Source organism: Seriola lalandi, unplaced genomic scaffold, assembly GCF_002814215.2.
Source record: "Seriola lalandi dorsalis isolate HSWRI2012SDOR001 ecotype SW California unplaced genomic scaffold, Sedor1 jcf7180002054692, whole genome shotgun sequence".
NCBI lineage: Eukaryota > Metazoa > Chordata > Actinopteri > Carangiformes > Carangidae > Seriola > Seriola lalandi.
In genome coordinates, this window is record NW_019525245.1 from 510,450 (window position 1) to 536,145 (window position 25,696).

The following is a 25,696-nucleotide window of genomic DNA, read 5'->3' on the forward strand; positions in this document are numbered from 1 at the left end:
CTTAAGTTTGTGGGCAGATGGTAAATTGAAAGAAAATTACACATAAAAAAAAAGAAAGCTATTAATATTTCTACAGGAAAGGTTTTTTTTTGTAAATATATATTACATGTAATATCAATTGACAGGACCTATTTCATGTTTCAGTTTTAATGTTTGTCAGTATAAATATAATAATGTACAGAGTCCGAGTGTTTACTAAATTCAAACCCCCACAGAATGCTTCAGATTTCGGTCCCTTCTTCTGATGTGTAAAAAGTAACAAAATGTACCTTTGCTGGTCTGTTGGGTTCTGGATGATGGTCTTCTCTCCATCTATGACATGCTGCTTTAGCTGATGAGACAGCATACCTTCAAAACACAGAGGAAGGCAGAAAAACTAATGTTTAAACAGGAAAAACAAACAAATTTCATCAACTATCTGACTCCATAACTGTCGTCTTGCTATTATGTGAACAAATATGACGGATTCAAGAAGAAAATTTAATATCAGAAGTCAGCCAAACATTAACACTCGTGGTTGCCCTGAATACATTTTCCATGACACAGCACACTGAGGGGCACAAACTTTTAATAGACACTTACCCTCGATAGGTGAGCATTTGAACGACTGAGCGATCTTGTTCCAGGCCTCTGTCACTTGAGTGTTCTGAGAGAGAGAAAAGAAAAAATCATTACTTTCACATGCAAAATACAGTTTTAACTGACCAATCAAAATATACAAAAAACTAAGAGCTAACATGCTATCTGAAGCCAGCTATTTATTTTGGGTTGTATTCAAACCATAGCCTAAATAATGTGAATGTCAGCTGAGCAAGACTGTTTGAGGATAGGCAGTGAAAAACCCAAGAGAAAAAACAGCTAAAAATGATGTTTTTCAAGCATTCACACATGTAGCCAAAGTCTTAAGACCCATCTAAAACATTTCAAGTGACTGTAGAAAAGAATTATTATGACAGATAGAGAAGACTGTGAGGAGGTGGTTGAATGTACCTGGTTACCAGGTTTAACAAGGCGAAGAGCTGCTTCTGCACACAGATGGGCCGCTTTGATTACATCAGCTTTGCGGCCTGTGATGGGGTTCTCCTACAGAAATAAGACACAGTGAGAAGAGCACCTGAAAGTGTGCTCAAAGAAAAAGATGCAAAACTGTGGGTACTTTTTTATTTTTATTTATTTATTTATTAAAAGGTCCTTACCTTACTGGCTCCCACAACAAAGCTGTGAGCAACATTGGCAATGAATCCGTCGACATGAACCCCTAGATCTCTACACGAAATAAGACGAAAAGAAGAGGGGATGATTTAACAATAAATCAAAAGGAAATTGGCCATGTGTCAATTCATTGCAAGTTTAACTGCCACACAGCTGTCAAGATTACTAATGTTGATGCAGGAGCCAATCAATCAAATCAACTTGGGAAGGACAAAATGTCAACTATGTTCCACTTTGGAAAATGAGACTCATAAAAGACTAAACAATAAGAGAAGGTCAGACAAAAATAAATCTACTTAATCTGTTATGGCCGTTAAACAGCAGATATATTCCAAGGTGAATTTCTTTTTGGCTGTACATCAGCTGGAATACAGTGAAGGACTTATTGTAAATTCAAGGGAGCAGCACAACAGACAGTAATAAATTGAACAGACATGCCCAGCCAGAGGGTTACACGATGAGTTTGATAAAAAATTGAGAAACATACAAACCTATTGTGTATAACGACATCAACATGAGCTACAACAAACACCTACATGTAGCACAGAAAACATTACAGAGGACGAAGACATTAGTGGCAATACAACAACTAAGATGAGCTGACTTCCTTTCTCAAAGCACAACATTGCATTAGAAAATTGTGATAAATGGGATTTAGCAGATGGATGACCATCAAAGCTAAAATCCAACATATCAATTAAAAAATCTGCAAAAACACCTTGTCTAAAAACATCCAACCTTACTTGTCGTTTGCCACACAGGACAGACAGGAAGACAAGACCTTACTGATGAAGCAGACAGTCAACAGCAGAGCGAAAACCCTCACATACAAGCTGAGATATCACATAGAAAGAAGGGATGACAACACACTGGGAGACTCAAGACACATGGGGGAAGGAGGGGGTGACATTATTGCAGAGCGTTGTGCCTACATTTTGACCAGATCCCCATCTTTAAGTGTGTAGTCAGGGTCACTCTTCAGGGGAGAGAAGTGGCAAACACAGTTATTGACTGAGACGCTGGTGGGAAAGGCAATGCCTAGAAGAGGGAAAAGAGAACCACCAAGTCTTCATTTGGAAATCATCCACAAGTTTAGCAAGAAAACTACACAAGGAAGGAGGGAGTGACACTTGGTTCACCTAATAAAGTTACACTGTCATACTCTGCCACCATATTAGTGGTGTTTAAAAACCCCTGCTGTTATTAAAGCTACTCAAGGCTGTGTGAAATCGCACACCAACACACTACCAATTTGCATTACTGCATCTAGGCTTCTTCTTGATGGATCCACCTCAGCTCAGCTCAGACACATTTGTGTCATCTTTGCCTCACCTTTCTTCATTTCCTTTTCCTTCTTGAAGACCTTTCCAGTCTCAGCCATGATGTATGCGTCCCCCTTTTCACAGAGGCTGAGAACATTCACCCCAGGCTTGGCTGCTTCCACGACCAGACGAAGAGCCTCTGGGTGAGACAAACAACGAATTGTTAAAAAAAAGCAAATGATCAACAAAGTAGAGCAGGTGGAAACATTAATGCAGTATTGATACTGTGACATGAGACCAGATATTATCTAAGATATTGTCTTAAAATGATGTATTACAGTTTGTTGAACATTAAAATTGAGAGAAATAAATTCTGAATCCCCACACGTGAAAAATGAATTAATTTATAAAAAATAATTATGACTGATAGTGTGCAAAGTAAATAAAGATTTCAAAAAGGGCTGTGTGATATGAAATTGCATAATGCAAGACAAATAGATTTGCCATTGGTCAGAGATTTTGTAGTGCCATTTATACAACTTTAATGTATCAGCAAGCAATGTTGCAAATTAAAAACTGCTTTAAAAACATTAGATGCTTATTCCATTTTGATTTATCAAATATTCAATGTTCTGGATTTGCCAATAACACTAATTACTTTCTGCTTATTATCATTATTTCTTAACAGTTCCTCAACTGATTTTCCTGAAACTGTACTACATTACAATACAAATGGACCCTGTGCCATAAAATTACATAGACTGTGATAGTAGTTTATCAATATCTACCACTCCTAATGTCAAATAACCAAGTCATCCTTTACTACCAGTGAATGACTAAGTATTTTCATCATGGTGCATTTTAGACAAATAAACCAGAAAAGTCAAACTACTGGGCCTGTAAATGCACAGAGGATATAAAAAAAATATCACATGAATAACGTTGGAGTGACATGCATGTAAATAGACCCCATATTATGCCCGTAGCAGACACATCAGCATGTAAGTTATCTGTCAGTTAAAGACTTAAGGAGAAGCTAATACAAACTGCTGAGCTTGGTAGTGTAAGACAAAGATATGAAATGACGAAATGAAAATAACGGCTATGATGTGGCTTCATATCTGCGGCTGTCTGCTTATCTTTACATGTTTTACACTGTACAGCTTGGACTGCATATAAAGAGGGTTCACAGGCTGAGCTAGCTTGTTAGTTAGCATCCCAAAATAGTCAAACATACAGACAGCTCTGTCCACGAAGCCTAACGTCAACGCTAAGCAGCTAACAGAGGAGCTAGCATTAACTGAAACTCAACCAGCTGCACCTGCTAGCTAGCCTGTTATAGCAAGATATGTGTGCCTCGCATGTAAACCACATGGCGGCTGCTGCTGCTGCTGTTGCGGGGTAAACGTGAGGTGGCTGCACCACGGGCCGAAAATATAACGGGTCATCTCGTCCAGTCACCAACGGCTACTCGATTACATTGACTTACGGTTGGCGATGTCACCCCCCATCTTGTACTTGGTGACCACCAGATCCTCGGCTATGGTCTGTTCTTGCTCGTCGTCGGACATCTTGGCAGTGAAGTTTCAGTCGCTACTCGACTCTGAACAGCGACAGTTTCCCGTCGCTCGCCTCAGCTCTGACCGCTGCTGCTAACAGGGGCCTCCCAGCGCCACCCGCGCCCCTCCCACATCACGGTGACGCTCCCGACGTCACATCGACACGGACCCGCCAAAATGCAGGGACGCTCTGACACTTTGCGTGGCCCTGGCTGTAGTGTACTAGTAACGTGTCTATCAAGCAGTTGTTCTCCATTGTCATTTTGTCGTGTCATTGTGTTTTGTACTATAAGGATAGTTTCACAGTTTGTCTTAAAACAATAGCCAGGTGCCATACCATATGAACATTTTAATTATTAACAATTTAATTGTGTAAGGATTACTGAATGGGACTACCAAGTACAGGCCCAGGGGCCCAAAGGGTCAGAGGGCCTCAGGGCCAGAACCGCTTTTTGAAGTCACTGTTAACATTTCTTGTAAAAAAGTAAATAAAACAAGCAACAAGGGAGGCGAAATGAAAGAGACTCAAGCCAACTACCAAGAAAAGCATAATGGCCACAAAAAATGCAGATCGACTCTTAAGAAACACAACATGACCACAAAGCGACTACAAAGAGAGTCAAAATAACTAAAAAGAGACAAAATGATTGCAAAGAGAAGCAAAGCGAATGCAGAGACACAAAATGACTGCCAAGAGATACAAAATGACTCATATTACCTCCAGGTGTCTTGCTTCTATGTAGGAGGGCTGAGGGCCTTTTACATGTCTGTGCCCATCAGTGTCATAATTTGTCAATGGCTGTGATAATTCTTTCTGTTCATACCAGTCATCAGAGATCCCATCCTATTTTGCTTCTAATGCAAGTGATGTTCAAATGATTATCTGAAGTTGTCTGAGTTAGTTAAGTTCAATCAAGTGGATATCTTCCAGAGTTGGAATCCTTTTAGTATTAAATTCTCTCTTTGTGTTTCCATTGGTGTTTCGTGGTTGAGCTGCAGTGGAAGGATGGAGTTAGGATCTTCATGTTCATATCGGCACCGGACTATTGTTTTAGGGCAAACTTGAAAGATTGTGAACCTATCTGCCAGGAGAAGTTTACATAAGCTACAGATGTTGCACCATTTAACATAAATCTTAAAAGTATGAATATAACCTGGAGAATTCCCAGTTGTCTTGAACAATGACAACTAAGCTCTATCTATTGAATACATTTGCATTTCAATAAATTATCATAAATTTCTTTAGTGTGATCCTGCAGGCAACTCAGGTCGACATCATTGGGATTTGTAGATGTTGCTTTGCCAAATATAATGAAGCTGCCATATGAATGCTGAACACATGATGACTGATGGCGACTTTATAGATGAGTTCATAGTGAGTGGGAGGAATAGTGGATCATTGGGTCACAGCTCATTTTTGCCCCAGGCAGCTTGGTGGTTAATCTAGTCCTGATACACATATTTAAAAGAATATCTAAGCATCTGATATATAAATTCACAGAAATTACACCATGACCAGCATAGGAATTGAACCCATGTCCAGTCAGAGTGTTAACCACGTCACTTATTTTTCATCAAACTACTATTGTCAAGCCCATAATGAACGTTAATTTTAACTTTATTAGATCTAACTGAAGAACATAACCTACATTTCACACATTGCACACATGGTCATGCTATACTGGCAAGTTAAAATAAAAAAGTTGCTGCTTCAAAATAGCTATTCAAAATATTTTTATTGTGTATAAAATGTATTTCATGTACAGTATAATCACACAAAGAGGTCTCAAAACATTTACAAACAAATGCATTTGTTCTCAAAAACATTCTTTGTTCATTACAAAGTGTAAACAGAGAGATATAGCTTGTAATCTGTTCCTTTCTGGTAGTGTTTTCAACAGTCAGTGCTATTACTTCTGGAAATGCCCAAAATCAAAGGCCTAAATACAAGATATAATGTCAGCCTGTAACAGACAACTAAGCTGTGAAAAAGTCACACATGTTGTCAGCTGTTTTTAACTGGTCTCTTAGGCTACAGTATTAACATGGCGTTTGATTGCATTTCCCGTTTCAGGTCCTTCATGAATACATCTCAGAGGGGAAGTTCGTGAGATTTTAAATGTTCTTCACGTAGGCACTGCTTTGGGCTTCAGGAACATCCTGCTGTGCCAGTAGTCTGGATTGTCAAAAGATCTGTCGCCACCTGCAGGTTCCCCGACCCCGACTCCAGCTCGCACTTTTACATAAGGTTCAAATCCAGATCGATGTACCTCCGTGCCCCCCACTGCTCCCTCCCCGTCCCTGTGCAGGTTCTGGTACACCACTACATCTCCAGGCCGCAGAGCAGCAAAGCAGTCCATGTCCTCGTACTCATACGCCTCGGCATCGTCCCTGCCCTGTATCTTCAGCTCCTTCCTGTCTCGAAGGGCTTGTCGCAGCTTCGGCTGTCTGTTTGTGTAATGATAGTTACTGTCCTCCACATATTCATCCTCCTCTTCCTCCACCTCATCCTCCACCTGTCCTCTAATCCTTGCTGGCGTCAGAGGAGGTGGAGGGTCATGTACTGGAGGGCTTTCGTCTTTCTCACTACCTCTGATGTCCATGTATTCATATTCAACTTCGTTAGACCCCTGCTGCTCCGAGTCAGAGTTGTCTTTGTTCCTCGTGTGAACTCCTCTGACCTCCACAGACGGCGTGGTATCACCTGAGCATGCTGTCACTTGTGACGATACAGAGGAGGTTCGTTTTTTGTTCGGCTTCAGCCAGTGGCTGTTGTGCCTGAGCGAGACAGGTGTCTGCTTGTTCATATACTCATATTCTTCATTGTCTGGATCATCCAAGATGCCTGATGAATGAGACTTGCCCATCCTGCCAGGAGTGGCTCGAGATGAAAGTAGGGTATCTGAAAAAGAAAAAAGGAAAAGTGAATATGGTATGTGCATACAACACTTTGTGGCTTCTTCTTCTCTTGTGACATCTTTTTTTTTAAATACTTCAGCCAAGTTTTTCTCCTTTCTTCTTTCTGTTAAAAATATAACATTGTAAAAGCTGGAAATTTAACTTCCGCATTCTTACACAAAATGATTAAAGACATAGCTTCTCATTTTGGGAAAAGATTTATTTGCTTTCTTGCTGAGAGTTAGATGAGAAGATTGATGCTACTGTAGCTGTAGTAATGAAGCTACTGTAAGTGTAAGTAAGTAACTGTATGAGAGTAGACGAGAGTAGTGTAAGATCGACACATGGCCAAGAACTATGAAGAAAAAACATATGAAACTTGAAGATTTGTAATCATTCTATAAAATAATATTCATTCTATAGAGTGGTGGTTGGGAACTAACCCAGACCTTTAGGGCTGTTTCCCATTGTTAGGGCCACATAAATCTGCAGTGATATTATTATGAACGAGGCTGTCACCTCTCTCTGGGCTGTCTCCAGGAAGCACATATCCATTCTGGTCCTCTTCCTCTATCTCCGGGGATGGAGTCTCTGGTGGCCCACCGGACATGCTGTCCCTCTGTGACATGTAAGCACTGTCCTCACGATGACGTCTTCTTTTCAGGCTCCCTGTCAGAGAGAAGTCCTCGTTCATCTCCAGCTCCACTGCTGTGCCGCAGCCCTCCGAGCTCTCAGACACAGTGCGGGCTGAGTTGAGTCGAGAGCGTGACTGCCACACGGCCTGCACAGGACGACACAAACAGACCTGTATCAGTAAAATGACACGAGTAGGGATGTGCAAAAGGATGATGTTGATTATATCTTTAAATGTGTCTTGATCATGCTCCGTTAGGGGCAGTGAATGTACATATAAAAATACAAAACAGTTCATGTGGCTTTACACCACAAAAGCCTGTTTTAGCTACCTGTCCTGGGTTGTCAACACCGGGGGTCATGGGGAGGTATCCTGCAACGCTTGAATTAAGAACCACCTTCACAAGACAAGACAGAAGATAGAGAGTTAGATCCGGGAGGTGACAGAAAATAACTTTGCAAACATAAACAGGTCATAATATTGACAGGAAGTAGTGTCCCATACTCTGTGAGTGTCCATCCTGGAGAGGCGACTGAGACTCCTGGACGGAGACAGGTAGATAGATGGTGGAATCATGCCATCCACCACTCCTTCCGCCTCCTGGTCCTTCAGCTCATTGTCTAGATCATCCAGGTCTTCCAGGTCATCCAGGTCTGCACTCCGCTGTGCAACTTCATCCAGGGGCGGGTCCTGTTGGCTGCAGTCCTCCTGGTGGACAGTGGTGAGACATAGATCAGTGAACTGCATGTCCACTTTTAGCGAAGCTCCAAACTCAAACACATAGTTTTTCTTACTTTGATGACCAGGTAACGAGGTGGGTCTCTGGCCATTCTGGTAAATTCATTGGCCAGTTCTTTGAATGTTGGACGTACATTTTCGTCAATCATCCAACCTGGAAATGAAGAACAACAGTCATACTAAGCCACTCACATCTATGGAGACACTAATTCACAATTAAAAGACTTCAGAACCACATTAAAATGTAGTTAGATATGAGCAGTCACACTAATGGCTCTGTGGGTCTGATTTAGGCACAGCTTGCAAATGTCAGCATGCTTGCAGTAACAACTCTAACATGCCGATGCAAAGCAGGTATAATGTCTACCATGGTCACTATCTTGGTTTACCATGTTAGCATGCTGACATCTGCTAATTAGCTCTAAACACAACGTACAGCTGAGGCTGAGGGGATTGTCATTAGTTCTGCAGGTATTTGGTCATAAACCAAAGTGTTGGAAATATAAAAATTTAATGTGATGATGACACGAGATGAAAAGTTAAGAGACAATATAAAATTCACCCTGAAGGGGGCATGAATGTCTAAAAAGCATATAGTATATTTGTACTTCTACAGCTATTTTGTAGTTTAAACCAAATGTAAAAGAAGAACAGGAGAGAGGCACTCACATTTCACCATAACCATGTAGACATCAATGGTGCAAATTTGAGGCTGGGACAGACGCTCGCCCTTTTCCAGCAGATCAGGAACTTCCTGTGGACGCATTGCTGCGTACGGCTCTGCCCCATAAGACATCATCTCCCACACTGTCACACCTAAATGAGGGCAATGTATTTAGTGTGGCATGAAGCAGCACTACTACAGCTCAAACATCCACTACTGTTTTCACGAACGCTCAATATGAACAAAACTGGGGCTTGGTTTAAAACTCACCATAACTCCAGACATCACTCTGGTGTGTGTATCTGCGAAATAAGATACTCTCCAAGGCCATCCATTTGACTGGTGTCTAAAGACGAAGACAGAAAATGTCTCTATTGATTACTTAGTAGAAATGGTCATCGAATGTTAGAAACCGAGCAAAGTCTCACAGTGTGCAAATTAAATTCATGTCAAACCCGTTTTTTAATGAACTTTGATCATTTTACTGAATGTTCATTTGTCTGTCGTGTCTTTTCTGCCGGACTACAAACCTTGGCCTCATTGTAAAAGTACTTCTTGTCATCAGGGTAAACCAGGTCTGCAATGCCATAGTCTGAGATCTGGACGTTGTAATTACTCTTCAGGAGCACATTTCTGGCAGCCAGGTTCCTGTGGACCATCCTGTTCTCCTCCAGGTAATACATACCCTGATCAGAAAGGGCCGCAATGTGTTTAAGTGCTTGGGCTATTGGTGTAATAAACCAAACAATGTGAAAAGAGTGAAAAAAAAGACACTCGAATTAAAACAAGGGTCGGTCCTTTACCTTTGCGATTTGAACACACCAGTTGAGCAGCCTCTGCGGGCTGAGGTTGTTCTTGGAGTTCCTGACGTGCTCCAGCAGGGAGCCCTGATTGCTGAGCTGAGTGACGAGCTGCAGGCTGGCCCCGGGGCAGATACCCAGGATCCTGACAACGTTAATGTGGTCCAAGCTTCCCATTGCCATCATGTGCTGTCGTGAACATTTAGGTTTAATAATTAGCTCGACACAAAGTTGATCTTTAACGTATCAAATACTCAATGACTGTAGGTTTGAAAGGTAGATCTGAAGAGGTTTGGAGCTTGCTCCTTTGTGGCGGAAAGCTGCTGGATTCACAGCATTTACTGTGGATTTGTAAGGGGGACCCAGACTCACAGCAAAAAAAAAAAAAAAAAGAAAATTGTAAACACAACAGCAACATAATAATTCACCTCTGCTGTTTATGTGTATGTTCACCCCATTTCGATGATTACTTTGCCAATAAATCATTAAATATGTTATTTGTTGCATACTGTTCCCTGTGAGGATACAATGTGGAGAAAGGAGTTTAACTTTGTTGTGGAGAACATGTATGTCCTGACTGGCGTGTTACTTATCGTACTGTGTATACATATCAACACTGGAGAAGTGGAGAGGATTACACTGTAGGAATGGTTTAAGAAGTTTCTACTCATGGTTTGATACATTTTAACATGCAACCAAGAAACATGTCAGAGCCACCATTCAAGCCCACAAACACTGAGCATTTCATACTCAATAGATAGAGATATTTTTGGTGGAGTTGCCCTTTAAGTCATGTCTTCTTACATCTGTCAGCTCATAGAAGGTCTGCCGACCGGTGCGATCCTGAATCGTCTTTATGGCCACAGGAAGCTTCACTGTATCACCCTCAGGGATCCAAATACCCTGTGAAGTACAGAAAGCACAGACATCATTTGTTAAATAAATATTTAATGTGCAAGATAAAGGTTATATATGCAACAGTGGCAATCACAAGTACCTTATGGACTGTTCCAAACACTCCTTTACCCAGCAGTTTGATCGTACGCAGCTCTGTGGTCTTCAGCGTCCGAGCATGGACTTTAGCTCCTTTCTCTCCGGGCTCCAGAGGCTCGAAACTCTGTGGGCACGTACAGCGTACGTTAACAAACCCCAAATGAAGCATAACAGAAGGATGATGCCCAAACTACAGATTCTGACTGACCTCTCCACTCTCCATGTATCTTCTCATCGCTCGCTTGCGACGGATGGCGATACCTCGGCGGTACAGAACAGTCAGCACAAAGGCAGAGAATGAAACGAAGATGAGGGCAATCACTCCCAGTGCAATGGCCATGGTCTGTTGACTAGAGACAGAGATGAAGAGGAAGATCAAATGTCACATCTGCCAGAACTTGATACTGAATCAAAATGAAAAAGTGATTTATTATTTCATTGAAAATAATTATATCATATGTCATGTTATGTTATATATCAGAATAAGAAGAGAAACACACCCTGAGATGTAACGGGAAGACCCCACACAGTCTCCAATTCCTGGACCATCGCACCTAAACACAAAACACATAAGGGGTCAGCAAAAAAAAAAACCATGCACATGTGTGTAGAAATACAGAGCTCCGGTCCTTCTTTACCCTTGGGTACAGTTGATGTGGCATGGCTCACAGTGGCCTTGCTTGTTGGGGTATTTAAAGATGATTCCCTCCCCTCCCATCACGCCCTCGGGACACGAGGAGACACAGTGTGGACCGTCCTGATGGCTGGCACATGCTACACACTGCTCTGCTCCCTGGAGAGAAGAGGGGAGACTTTAGACAAAACGAAGCAGACAGACGTGTGTTCATATATCTTTAAAGAGTGTAGTTATGTCTGATGTAATGCCACTGGGTGGTAGCAGCGCACCCAAAGTTATTACAACAGGATTCTTGAGCTTGAAGAACTTTTTTTTTGTTTTGTGCAAATTACAGCTGTAAACCTAACCCTCCTGATAGTCAGGCATCAGTTATCACTGAATCAAGATAAGCATACCGGGCCTGTGCAGGTCTCCTTCCCCTCCTGGACCTTACACTCAGGGTGACAGGGCATACACTCCCCTGATGAAGTGGCAAACTCTCGCCTCTCCCTGCATTCAGGGCAAAAAGTCATTCACTTTCAAAATCTTTGAACAGACTGCAGATAACATTGAATCACTTGGAACGGCTACACACACAGCAAACATTACTCACACAAGACAAACTGGGGCGATATTATTATTCCTATTATTAATTATTTTGGGAAGACTGACCCAGTTAAGAACATGCAGTCCAGCACGCACGTTCCTCCCCTGCTGTATTTCTTACAAGACACACACTGGTTTGGTCCGGGACCCCAGCAGCCATCAGAGGAGCACAGGGGGTCACACACTTGACCGTTAGAAACTACAGACACAAGGGAACAAAAATCATTGTATCATCATTGACATTAACGCTGATAAAGGAGCTGTAGTAAAATGATCCAACTTCACTCACCACACTGGTCTCTTGATTGGTTGTCCTTGATGTCAATGGGCTTTGGGCGTCGCTGTGGGCGGGAGCTGCTGCTGCTTATGATACGTGTCCAGTTGACAGTATCATGGTAGCAGAGCTTCTTGTTTCCTTTGATGTAGACGCCGCCATCATTTATTTTTCGTAGCGAGCGTAAGCCCAGGGAAGTCAGAGAGGGGCTCCTCATCACCAGAAGAGAGTAGCCCCTGAAATATAAAATAATAGTCATCTATATTCTGATTGCTTTTAAAATACTTTGGAAGCAAAGAAAGTACTTTATAATTTAAATCTTACGGGAAACTGAATATCTTATTGGGAAATGTTATCACTAGGGAATTTATAGCATCAAGATATTTTACTGTGAAAACCATATTTCTGGTCTTATGAGGCTTGAATTAATTTGGATTATAGTAATTTCAAGTTTTGCAATTTCAAAAAAATGATATTATTATTCTCACAAATTCAGGCAGAAAATACAGATATTTGAACATCAAGAAACAATATTCAAGCTCAGATCCAGGTGGTCATGTTCTGATCTAAAAATTTGAGTGTCAGCTGAACTTCTCTGGTTCATATCAATGACAGAACATCTGATCAAACTGATGAAACAAATGTCTGGTATTTGTCACACTTGATTTCTTATCCTTACCATAGCCTGAGCGTTTTAATTTGAATTTTGGTGTCTGAATTTCACTAATGTAATCTGAGAAACTTTTTTTTTACTTGACTTGAATTTAATGGACACCTGTATTTCTTCTTTGAATTTGTGAACCTTAAAAAAAGTATAGATTCTGTGGTATTTAAATACCAGCAGTAATTACATTTAACAATTAGGTATTCAGTTGAGATTGAAGTCAGATTCCAACATTTCCAACCCAAATAGTTTCAGTAAGAGGATGCATGAAAACCATGTGAACTCATTAAAGAGTTGTGCCCACCACCAAATCACACATTCCCAGCAGTGACTAAGCCCTGTAAGAATAATCATACAGAAACCAGGAAAATATATTTTCAACTGAAATGTTGCACACGACAAGGCGGAGAGAGGCGGGCATGTGAATTATTCACCGTACCTTCTTGTGCTCACTCTAAATGGTGTAAAAGTGACAAAGAGATACAAGACACAAAAACACAATCAGATTCATGCCGATGAAGATGCAGTCTGCAATGCAGTCAAAGATACAACAACATGATAGCAACGTGACCTTAGTCGACAAGAGAAACAAAAACAATGTTAGAACAAAGAGGGGGAAAAAAACAACCACTGCTCACTTGTAAAGTGTTCTGCCTTGAATTGTTTGGAGGTTAGAGAAGACTGACAGGTCAGACATGTTTCCAGGCCACGACTGGATAGAGAGGATGTCTGAAAATGGAGACATAGTGTTTCAGAGGCCTGAACCAGACTGTAAACACTGTGATGTGACATTTAAAATCAAAAGTGCGATGACAGTTCAACAAATCAACTCCCATGCTCACCTGTAATCTCCCGCACCGTGTTGAAGATTTTCAGTTTTTCTGGATCGAGGGCCGGTATGCCATTGTACTCATCACTTTTAACAGAAAAAAAAGAGACAAAAATAAAGGCCTAGTGCAAAAACCACCCATAAAGTACAGAATGAAATACTTAGACTACATACAGTAAAATCTCTCGTATTATTAAGGGCAATCATTATAAGAAAGAGTATTGTTTACCCGTAAATCCCAGTTACCAGGAAGTGCAGACTGCCCTGGATCTTAGTGCAGTTTATGAAACTGTCGATGTTACGAGCATCGACGGTTTGTCTCGTTGGACTTCCTGTTCCATGGCAAGCTGGGAGGAAGATGAAGAAGAGGAGGAAGAGAGGCTTAAAAACTGAAGTAAAGCTGTCAACAACTTGCAGAGTCAGTTAGAACCAAACAGCAGTCGTGGGAAGTATAAGTACACTTCCTCAAATACTGTACTTAACTATAACTTTTGAGGTACTTCATTAGTTCCATGTTTATGCTACTTTATTCTACTACACTTATAGGAATATATTGAACTTTTAACTGTGCTGCATTTATTTGACAGCTATAGTTACTTTGCATATTATGATTTTACACAAAAAACATGATCTACAAAATAAATCTGATATTTTTGTACATTAAACATATTTTACATTTTTTTTAAATACCTTTTGGACACAGGCCTCCACAAGGCTCACATCTTTTAACTCCATTCTTCTCCACCTCCATTTTATCAGATGGACAGTTGCTCACACATGAGCTGTCATCCACCAAAAAGTTAGCTGGGAAAATAAATTACAGTAATAAGTGACTTAAATAACATTAATCAAAAACATACATGGGCAAATCAAGATAGATTTAAGCATTTTACGACAGTGTAACAACTGGAGTTTAGCCACGGTATATAAACTGTAGGTCTGTGTGAACATGACTCACTGGGGCACTGGGCCACACAGATGGAGCCATACTGGTACTTGGCATTGGGGTTGGGCTCCAGCTTGAATGTGTTCTTGTTGTAGATGAGTGTCTGAGGACACAGAGGTACGCAAGAGCCCGAGTTGTTGAAGTTCCTGCAAGCCTGTAAAAAATCAAATACAGCACGGTCAGCAACACAGCTTAAAGCACAGATTGTGACTCGTCCTAGTAGGAAACGTTCAGGTGTTACTAGTAACATTAACAAGGACTCGGTTCTATTCAAGTGTCGCAGTAAGACGTGACAGTGCACAGCTCAGTGGAATTCAGTCATCCTTAAATGTATTATTTACACCTGTGACATGACAAAATGTCTTCAGTGTAAAAAGGTCGTGTTGAAGCAGCAGACTCACAAAGCAGTCTGTATCCAGGGGCCCAGTGCAGCCTCCAGCACACTCAATGTGACAACACTCGCTGGGGTTTATACCGAAGCATCGGCCGTTACACTGAGGGGCGCACACAGTCTTTGTCACTGAAAGAAAGTTGAGAGTAATTTCATTTGTTAATCCATTACAGCACTGGCTCCCAAACTAAAAAAAAAAAAAAAGACACCCCTACTTGTATATGCAACTTTTTCAACAACTAATTACACCAACTGTTGTAATAATTTATGTTAAATGTGTGACATATGTATATGAAGTAACATCGATAATAAGTAAAATAATACAGACCAGATCAGGAAAAGCAGAAAACTGTAGTTTTAGACTATGTTGCTTTGTGTGTGAACTTAAAATACAATGGATATTACTGCTGTGTACTTGCACAAATCAACTGCCAGAAAGCATGTTAGTATGTTACTATGGCAATGACTGCATAGTTAACAGGGTATGTTAACTATGCAGTCTGTGTGCATGGTGATTTTAATGTTTATTTCTACTATATTTTTGATTTTTGGAAATGTAAAATAACGTGTAAATGTAAATGTACATATGTTTTTTAATGTGGTAAAACACTAAAAAATGGACTATAGAAAATATAGAAATCAACATGCAGCACCCTCGGCTCTTTGGCATCGACTATATTTCAGAACTGACTTGAAAAATGAAGAGATATTGATTTCACTCACAGATCTGGCAGCTGTCACCTCCCGGACCCCAACATGACACGTCTACACATGCTTTGTCACACGGCTCTGAGACAATGATTTCATTATCAGTAGATGCATTGTGTTAAACCAAGACTCACATGTTGATATTTACAGTGAAAGATTGTTTGTTCGCTGTAATCATTCTAATCATCAAGGCAACATGACGCCTCAGCAGCATGACTTAGATAAACAAAGCAGGGATTTTCCAAAGTTACTTTCTTTTTTGTGCAAAATTCCCTCCCTGTATTTTACCAGACTGATACTGCATATATTGTGTTGGTATGTGAGTTGATATAGACTTAAAAAATGTGAAGCCAGCCTCTGATATAGAAGGTAACTGATGCTCATATGTGTAACGACCATCCTTTGCACTCACTTTCAGGCCCGTTGCCCTCGATCATAATCTGAGCTGTTCCATCCTTCACTATGTCCAGCCAGTTCACCTGCGGGGCGTAGCTCAGGTACTTATTCTGGATGATCTTCACTCCTCCCTCCAGTATCTCTGTGGGCGGCACACATGCATGTAAATGGCGAGGGACAATTAGCAAAGCAAGCCCAAACAGGCCCATGACTCATCCTATCACACTCTGCCATTCTCTGCTGTTTACTGCAGCACATACAGACTCAGTATAATGCGCTGGAGCTCATGTTACACTGGCGGTTGGGCTGTTGAGCACACTGAGACATTCCAGTGACTTCACATCACAGTCGCTGCACACACCGCTGCCCTCCTACGTACTATGAAGGTGTGTCTGCACTGCGTGGGCGTGGGAGCTCCACTCGTCAACCGAGTGCCACATCCAGCCCGAGCTCTTATCTGCCACACTCCAGCCTCCCACACTTTAAACACACTCACTCACGCTTACTGAGTGACTTCTTGTGTACCTGTGAGGTGTGTCAGGCCCAGTTCTTGAAGGCCATACTGGCCTTCCTTCTGGTAATTGACCATCACAGCCAACGCATACTGGTTCTCATACAGGGTGGTGCCTCTGATGACACGCAGTTGGTCCAGAGGCAGGCGGCTGAATTCGTTGACGGCAAATAGGATGTAGCCTGTCACTTCCCTGATAGACTGTGGGGTTAAAGAAATCATGAGAAAGAGACATTAAATAAAGTACAGGTGCTCAGAAAAAGACCTTCTTCTGCTTTTGTTAATCAGATTGATTGTTGCTGCAGATGAGTTGTTAGTCAGCGTGACTGTAGTGCAGTGATTAATGTAGAAAAGACCTTGGAGGGGGACATAAATGAGCTCATTGTGCCTTTGAGACAGAGACATTATCCACTACAGACAGTGGTAAACAGCTTGGTTTGGTTTTAAAATCCTTGTCTAGACTAGTTGCCAGTTCCCACTGACACATGCACTGACACATATACTATTGTTCTTTGATCCAATGATCTACTGTACTCTCTGTAAACTTGTCATTGTGATGCCTTGGTGTGTGCAAAGCTTCACCTGCAGGAAGGAGAAGTCTCTGGTGTGCTCCATCATGGTGATCTCAAGGTTTCCCATCACAATCTCACAGCCGGTGTACCGCTCCTTCATCAGGTTGTACTGGTTCTCTGAGTTTCCGGTCATGCTGAGAATGTTCTGCGTGCCGTAACAAACGACCACTGGAGGAGCGAAGAATGAACTCTCATTAACAAATGTCTTTAAAATACACACATTTAAAGGATAAGTAAATGCAATGGAAAATAGTAATAAACAAATACACTACTAACTCCTATTGGTGTTGTTGAACGCTGAAAAACACAAGCTTTCTATCCTTTAACAATCACTCTTTTACTTTCATTGCATTTTACAATCGATTTTACAGTTTTACCATGAGTTATCAATAGTATATTAGTATTTGCGTCTTAGCTAAATGTGAAGAAGGGGGCATATAGTACCACATAAGTTAAAGAAAAATATTCACTGATGTTCATTCTATGATATCACAATAAAAAATAATACAGAAAAACCTAATAAATCATTAATGAGGCAACAGTGTAAGTTTTTACAAAGACTGCTTTGTGCCTCTTACTACAAGCCACTGTGTTCCTCTCGCACTAAATCAATGAATGTACTGTAACAGTGTGAAACAGGCTGAGGATTGTGTACAGGACATGTCCTTCTCTGAGACAAACATACGAGGCCTTGTTTATGATCTGTGGGAGTTCAGCCATTCACTTCTGAGCTGCTTTGCTATTCAAATGTCAGGAGAGAAGCAGAGGACAGAACTGAACTTGATTGTTGATCTGGATTGTACACGAATATAAACAAAAATGTATGTGTAGTTTTTCATGGTTTGGGCCTCTCAGTTCCAATTCAAGAGAAATCTTAAAGCGACTGCTGACCATGACAGTGAGTGATTAATAGTGAGCTTCAAAAGTAATGGCAACAGCATGGGGAAGACCTTTTTTTTTTTCAATATGACAATACCCAGTAACAAAAGACTTTGGTGTTGGAGAACTGGCCTGCACAGAGCCCTGACCTCAACCCCATCCCACACCTTTGGGATGAACTGGACAGCGAGACAGGCCTGATCACCCACCATCAGTCCTCCACTGTGCTAATGCTCTGCTCTGATCACTGCAACCAGGATCCAAAATCTTGCACTTCAGAAAAGTGGACACCGTTAAAATTGGGGAAATAGAGAAGAGAGAGGATGACATACAGCAATGGGCCAAGGGTCGGATTCAAACCCATGGCTGCTGCGGTTAGGACTAAGCCTATGTGGTACGCGCTCTACCAGGTGAGCCACCGGGGGACCCATAATAACATATCAATACACCAATACAACATCACTCAAGAGTGTGATGATTGAATGTCCATGTAACTCTACACGAACCATAGCTTTAACTCTATCCTAAAAACAGGAGGGGACGTTCTGAGCCTCGGTGTATAGAGACGGTGCAACATGAAAAAAAAGATTAGAAAAGATCTCACCTATTGTTTTTCATTTACTTTTTCAGTTTTGGGACAATAATGGGCTACAACTTGAACCCCATTTTTTTAAGTTTGTACTTTAACATTTTTGCAAGCTGGCACCATTACAAGAATGACAAATTCACTTTAATCGGCTCCTGTTTGCAATATACCAGTGGTTGTACAGACAACTATCACTGAATCGCCTAAAGGAAGGAAAGGAAGGAAGGAAACCTAAAAATCTAACGATTCTCAGGCAAGCTCTGGAGTTATAAGGAGCATCTTTTTTTTCTCCTCTTTCTAAGCAGATGTTTTCACAATGGACATCAGGACAAAGATATCCTCAGAGGCTGCGAGTCACAGTGGATCTAAATGCATGTGTATCATGTCTGTCTGTTTAGATTTGACTGAGTTATCACACGAAGGAGTATCAATCAAAGTCGTTGCTGCAGTGCCAAATGCTCACCATGTTGACAAGCGGGCAGAATCAACAAACCACAATTTTTAACTTCTCGTTGTTTTCAGAAGACCAACATGAACTTGTCCCTTTCACCTCATGCAGTTTCTTTACCTCCCGGATCTATTTTATGGCTAGATACCAGTTGGCAAAAGCGAAAATTTTGTTATTCAGTTGAACTGACCCTTTGACCTTATAATCATAAGAATAATCATGACCCCGTCACCTCTGACTGTTTAGCTACTATTGTATGAAAAAAACCCAAACAATATATCTACAATATGCTTGTTGTTGATTCCTTTGTAAAGAACAAGGTGTGTTGAACAACACTCACACACAAGTATCACACATGAAGTACAGGCTCCTCGACACACTCACAAACATATTCCATCTACTGGCATCTGAGTTCAAATAGAATAAGTAGAACAACAACATCAACAAAGACATAAAAAAGGCTAATAATTATTAACCTCACAGCACGAGGAGGGTGTCAAAGCACATTGCTGAATTTGCGTGTGTGCGTGCGTGTGTGTGTGTCTCACATCCATAAATCCTAGTCCTGATAAGAGTAATTTTATTGTATTTCTGAGAACATCAGGTTCACAGGAAATGACTCTTATTAAAAGGGTCACTTCACTCAAATCACAAAAACACAGATTACCACTTGCATGGTGTTTGGTATTTTTAGATATATACTTCGGAAAGTCAGGCCGCCACCGCAGAACAACGAAGGCAGATGGAATTTTGTTTATGCTACTCAAGGCTTTCTTGCCAGAAATAATGTCTAACTCATAATAGAGGCGTCTGTGGATTATCAAGAACAACCAGGACATTGTTTCTGGGAAGAAGAGACATTGCTGTTGATTTCATTAAATGTCATTTTTCAGTGGGTTGAACAATACAAATACAATTCACCTCCATTTTATTGGAAGGGTGGCAGGAGGCTCAGAGGCAAATACTCTGTCGTTGCCAATTTTGTTGTGGCTTGACACCACTAATGGGATGTTGAAAATATGTAGTTTTGTGATTTAGGTGAAGTGACCCTGGGAGGGGGCACTGCACTGATTCTACACATGAAGAAGAACACTTCACTCGTCATGTGGAGTAAGACTCTAGTGAGAAGCAGTTATAAAATCTCTTCTGTGGCCCTGTGGGAGCTTTCTAAAGTCTGAAGAAATAACCTCTAATGATGATCTTACCCTGACTTCTATGCGTTATTCCAACAGCATTGCTAGCATAAAGGTTAGTTAACAAATGAAACAGATACAAAGAGTGTATGGTTCCCTTTCAATTAGTTAAAATAACTGTATCAAAGTTGATGTTGGCTTTTATTTAGATGCAACCGCCAGCAATGGTGGGTGCAATTTGGACTTGGGCAGGTGGAGCTCAGCTACAGCCGGCTTCGGCCCAATTTAACCCCAAGGTGACATCTATAAATGTCTCGACCAACAAAAGTCCAAAACCAAAAGACACACAGATTACAATGATACAAGATAAAGGACTGAAACAATTAATAGGTTGTCAAAATAGCTGCCAGTTAATTGTCTTCCGATCGACTAATTTATCTAATCTATCTTTTTTTCTGTGTCCTGCAAGTCCATCAACCTTATGCAAGTGAAAACTCTGGAGTGGGATAGGACCACCACAGAGGGGTCACAAGATGAACATGAGTGGTCATGGGATGATAACAAGTTTATAGGAGAAAAAAACATATTTATCCTTGTCTCTCTGTCCTCTAATTTTTTTCTAACTCTGATTTTACTTCTTGAGGTCTCTACAAATGACTGAAATAAAACGAAATCACTCTGTTTGAATCACTAGGCGTACACAGTCGGGGTGGAAGGGTCACAAGTAAACATCCCTTCTTTGTGGGGGGGGGGTCACAGTTCCACTTCCTTCCCATGCACAAGTCGATTCTTTATATCAGATTCCCCAGTCTGCTTCATGTGGCGGTTCTGTTGTTATCACACTGAGCTGCCATGACGGAGCCGACTATTTGCTTTCAGAGACTTCTGCTGACTAAAATCCAAGGAATCGAAAATGTCAGTAATGTCAGTTAATGAGCAGCTAAAGGGTGAAGCTCTTTATCAACCCCACCTTAGTTAAGTCCTGAGAGCAGCTCAGTGCTATCAGTGGATGACTTGAGCTGTTGACTCTACACTGTTTGAATTGCCTGTTGGGAAATATTTGTGAACACCTGCGCATGTACGTTCAAGAACTTTCCACACATAGCAGTATGTAGAGCATTTGTACAGTACAAGCACAATACAGCACACACAAGGCAAACCTGTGTGTACACATGCAGTACATTATGTGAGAACATGGTATGTCAGCCGTACAGACAAGGCACAATCGGCAGCTGTGGAAGCTGAAAATCTCAACTGGCTGAGTGGGTTTTCTCTGTCAAAGCAGGACTTTCAGTGTTGGCAGATGGATGATGGAGAAAAAAGGAATGGGGTGGAGGGTTTAGAGTCAATGCACACACACACACACACACACACACACACACACACACACACACACACACACACACACACACACACATCAACACACAATGGCCCTATTTAACAAACAACTCAAAAAGTGCAAAACAAGTGTTGCAGTGCATCAAGATGTGCCTCCAAGCCTCTCTCTGTTTGCGCTGACACTTCAGTGTGCACTGTCAGTGCTTCTCCTCACTCTTCACAAACACTGCAGTATGTCGGCCTTGCCGGTTATTCCATCACTAACTATCACATACAGTGCATGAACTCACTGCAAAATGGTGTCATTGTCCCCGCCGCTCAAGTGCAACCTATCACATGACGAAAACATAACACGGATCAGGTTCAGCTGTTATTTCCATTCGTCTGTTACTAAGGTTTCAATACTGGAAAAGAAGTGAGGGAGAGAAAGAAAACAATAGAGGGAGGAGGAGATAAACAAGCCCAATAAAGCGGTTTAGGTGATGACTGGAGTAAACAGAAACTTGGCACAGGATGGACAGAGATTACTGCATACCTCACAGGTGAGCGCGCTGACACACACACACACACACACACACAGACACACACACCCACACACACACAGACACACACGCACACACACACACACACACACACACACACACACACACACACAGACACACACACACACGCACACACACGTGCACAAACACAAAGACAGACACCTGAGCACATGAACTACTTCAGTTCATGGTGCATTCACTGGTTGGAGGTTGTGTACAAACCCAGTCAGATCTTTTTTTTCCTGTATTTCCAGGACTGATCCCTCAAACTTTACAGAACACACTGAGTCTGGCGCTGAGAGTTGCTCACTGTCATGATTTGGCAAGATGAGCGACAGTATATTTGTTTTTCGACGCATCAGTTCTTTGGATAAGTCACACCTGTTAAAAGTACAGAAGCTACTGAAAAGGTTATTGTGGTTCCCTGGAAAGATAATAACACCAATTTTCATCTGAAGCGTCAAACACCACATCACAAATCTAACACCTGAGCCATTAAACTAACATTTTCTCATGATGATATTTGTTGATAAAAATTAATCCCTTCATCCTGTTGGCACAACGGCTGTATTTGAAAATGAAACTGCTACAAGTTGGGATTACCTCTGTTTTTTATTTATATTGTCAATGTAATGTAATGTGAGTCCCTCTGGTGATTTATGTGCAAACTAGCATGTGAAAAACATTTTTTCTTTATAGTACAATCCATGTTTTATTGATGAAAGGTGCAGGAAAGATCTAATAAAAAAATGCCTTTGATGTTTTATATAAAAAGAGACCATGAATGCCTCCAGTACACCACAAAACTATATCACCATCAGTCATTCTGTTTGGACGTCCAGTTAATCTCATATTTAACAACTGATATGTTCGTATCAAAGGTTGGTGTACAGCAAGTTCACCTCTGCATCTGACAAACAACATCAACCTCTTTCATAACTGCCTGGTTACTGCACAACAAAATCCTGTTTGGCAACTGGATAAAAGACCAGGACTGATGGGAAAACAACATCAAGTGATACCTCTGAAATGTCTTTTATAGTTTTTAGTTGAAATATTGTTTAATGTTGCAGCACTCAATTCATATAAGCAAAAACTTCAGTCAGTCAATCAGTTCTACTCATGCAATGACATGGTTTATAGTTTTTTGTATTAGCGATTTGTTGGGGTTCTCGTGTGTGTGTGTGTGTTTAATTCGGATGCCAGAGGCTCTGTCATCTGAATATCAGCTGCCTAAACATCGATGAACTCATTCACATTGCTTTTCTCAAACTAAGTGCGCCTCTCGACTCACCTGCAGCCATGTGACAGCGACAAGCACATGAAGTCAAAGGTAACACAGAGAGATTCAAATCACAACACCTCTCTCTGACACAAACACATCACAGTGCTCAGTGGTGGAAAGTAACTAAGTAGATTTACTCCAGGAATGTACTTGAGTCAAGCTTTGACACACTTGTACTTGAGTACTTGATGCGACAGCCAGAGTTACTGGTTACTTTTACAGCTGAAGCATTAGTCAGGTTAACTGATTGGTCATTAATAGATAATCAATTGGAAACTATTCCTTAGTTGTGAGGAGATGTTGCTTTGCTGTGAATTATGTCATAGCAAAATGAATACTTTTGAGTTTTGAACTGTTCGTCATACAAATGTTTCTATTTTATCTTTTTTTTGTATTATCTATATTTTCTATTTTCTGACATTTTAAAGGCCAAACGATCAGTTGATTAATGGGAAAATAATTGGCCGATTCACAATGTCCATAATGAAAATAACCCTTAGTTGCACCTCTAGTAAAGTTTAACATTTAAGCATGTGATCAGTTACTAAAATGTTATATAGTGCAATAGATTAAACCACCCAACAGCCTATACAAGCAGCTCCACCTTAATCAGCTCCAACATTGAAATACGCTGTAAATGTTCACACATCAATAATCCTAAAATATGATGTAACTATACAATAACACTGACAGTAACTTTTACTTATCTTAACTAAAGCGTTTACTTGTAAAAGTTACATTGTGGTATCATAACCTTTAGCTAAATAATAAATCTTCCGCCAGTGACTACAATGACAAAAGACAGATTCAAACATAAAAAAGTTTCCCATGGAAAAGATCTATTGGCCTGGTTGTGGTTAACAGTCAACAGGCTGTGAAAGGTTGGGCCGCATGTCGCAAAAACTTGAAACAACTGAGACAAACATGATGAAGCACACAGGATCGTGGGAGAGGTGCAGGTGACTCACAGCAAACAAGTTTTACGTGTGCGGAACAGGTTCTGGTGTCTGGGGTTTGTGAGGGGAGGACAGGTGTTTACCTACATCAGAGCAACCAGTGAAGGGAGCAGTTCCAGGTGTTCAGAGGGTTTTAATCAGGGGACACCGCAAATATTCCCGGTTAAGTATCAAAAACTCTGTGTGCGTGTGTGTGTGTGTGTGTGTGTGTGTGTGTGTGTGTGTATGTGTGTGTGTGTGTGTGTGTGTGTGTGTGTGTGCATGTGTGTGTGCGTGTGAGCCCACCTCCTTGTGTCTGAGCGCTGCAGAGTTGGAGAGCACACGGCAGCAGCAGGACGCACAGCACCTGCCGCACCTTCCTCGTGAGGGCGGTCATCCTCATTCAAATTTCCAGGCTGGTGTCGTGTCAAACAAACATCACCGTCATATTAATGGAAAAGAAACGAGTCCTTTTATCGTCCAAAGTCGTTCTCAGTCGTTTCAGACCGAGAGAGTCCATTTAGACCACAAAACTGTAGTCGAATCAATCCAGATTTCCCTGCGGGTTCTTACTCCTTCCTCTCCACTCCCTCCACAACTCAAATGAAGACGTAAATCCACCCTGTACTGAAAACCTGTTTGCGTGTTCTCTCTTTGACATTTGACTGAGCCTCAACTTTACGAGCCGCCCGCTCCGGTCTGTGTGAGAGGAATCACTACAACTCAGTGATTGGACCCCGGCGCGGAGCCAATCAGCGGCGGGAGCGACTCTTTCTCTGGCACTGATTTATCTGGGAGGGCCCCGCCTGCAGCCACAGGACCATACGCACAGCACGTAACTGCTTACGGAAAGCTGCAAAGCCAGTGGGAACTTTGAGAGCAGCTTGAAAGATACACATAAGTGTCCCTTTTCTCATATTTGGACAGAAAATATGGCGACAGTTTTTGTTAAGGAAAATAAGGATGGATGCACTCAGGGTGTCTCAGGAGTCACAACATTCTTCGCAAACACTTTTACTCTTGTTAGTTTATTTCCATTGATCAATAGTTATTAGGCTGATCAATGTTTCGAATGAATGCCTCATTTCATAGAATAAAATTATGAATCATGATCTATATGCAGTGCCAAATAGTTTACAAGTGGGAGGCTTTGGGTGAAAGAACAGACAGCAGGTTTGCAGAATTTGAGGAAAGAAAATAGATAGGCTAAAGATTTATTTAGAAAGCATTTTTCAAAAAATAATAGTCAGTCTATGAGGTTCTTCACGATAAAAGCA

At 41.2% G+C, this 25,696-nt stretch overlaps 2 protein-coding genes across 2 annotated transcripts in view; both read right to left on the reverse strand.

The window, feature by feature from the left end:
- The window catches only part of pa2g4a (proliferation-associated 2G4, a), a 6,174-nt gene extending 2,023 nt beyond the window's left edge, over positions 1 to 4,151 (reverse strand). Inside the window, exons 1-7 of the mRNA XM_023423695.2 lie at positions 3,964 to 4,151; positions 2,545 to 2,673; positions 2,145 to 2,250; positions 1,197 to 1,266; positions 991 to 1,083; positions 583 to 646; positions 270 to 348 (exon numbers count right to left, since the gene is read on the reverse strand). Of these exons, the coding sequence (XP_023279463.1) occupies positions 270 to 348; positions 583 to 646; positions 991 to 1,083; positions 1,197 to 1,266; positions 2,145 to 2,250; positions 2,545 to 2,673; positions 3,964 to 4,045 (623 nt within the window). The 5' untranslated portion in view covers positions 4,046 to 4,151. The remainder of the gene's footprint in view (positions 1 to 269; positions 349 to 582; positions 647 to 990; positions 1,084 to 1,196; positions 1,267 to 2,144; positions 2,251 to 2,544; positions 2,674 to 3,963) is intronic.
- A 1,599-nt stretch (positions 4,152 to 5,750) lies between these two features.
- On the reverse strand, positions 5,751 to 25,109 carry erbb3a (erb-b2 receptor tyrosine kinase 3a). Its single transcript, XM_023423644.2, has 29 exons — positions 24,726 to 25,109; positions 17,284 to 17,441; positions 16,716 to 16,902; positions 16,207 to 16,332; positions 15,810 to 15,875; positions 15,097 to 15,215; positions 14,708 to 14,849; positions 14,440 to 14,553; positions 13,979 to 14,096; positions 13,763 to 13,836; positions 13,559 to 13,649; positions 13,360 to 13,374; positions 12,272 to 12,492; positions 12,049 to 12,181; positions 11,793 to 11,886; positions 11,399 to 11,553; positions 11,261 to 11,314; positions 10,969 to 11,110; positions 10,765 to 10,884; positions 10,572 to 10,670; positions 9,771 to 9,956; positions 9,498 to 9,653; positions 9,238 to 9,313; positions 8,973 to 9,119; positions 8,360 to 8,457; positions 8,070 to 8,273; positions 7,897 to 7,962; positions 7,451 to 7,712; positions 5,751 to 6,935 (listed from the first exon to the last, which is right to left on the reverse strand). Exons 1-29 carry the CDS (start codon positions 24,820 to 24,822, stop codon positions 6,160 to 6,162), a joined length of 4,296 nt encoding a protein of 1,431 aa, XP_023279412.1. The 5' UTR covers positions 24,823 to 25,109; the 3' UTR covers positions 5,751 to 6,159.
- Positions 25,110 to 25,696: the final 587 nt, after the last annotated feature.

Excerpts from the sequence above, each read along its gene's own strand:
- erbb3a (XM_023423644.2), bottom strand. The coding sequence starts at position 24,822 with ATGAGGATGACCGCCCTCACGAGGAAGGTGCGGCAGGTGCTGTGCGTC. Across the intron at positions 14,850-15,096 it reads CCCTGGATACAGACTGCTTT|GCTTGCAGGAACTTCAACAA; the intron begins GTGAGTCTGCTG and ends GATTTTTTACAG. Across the intron at positions 6,936-7,450 it reads TGGAGACAGCCCAGAGAGAG|ATACCCTACTTTCATCTCGA; the intron begins GTGACAGCCTCG and ends TTTCTTTTTCAG.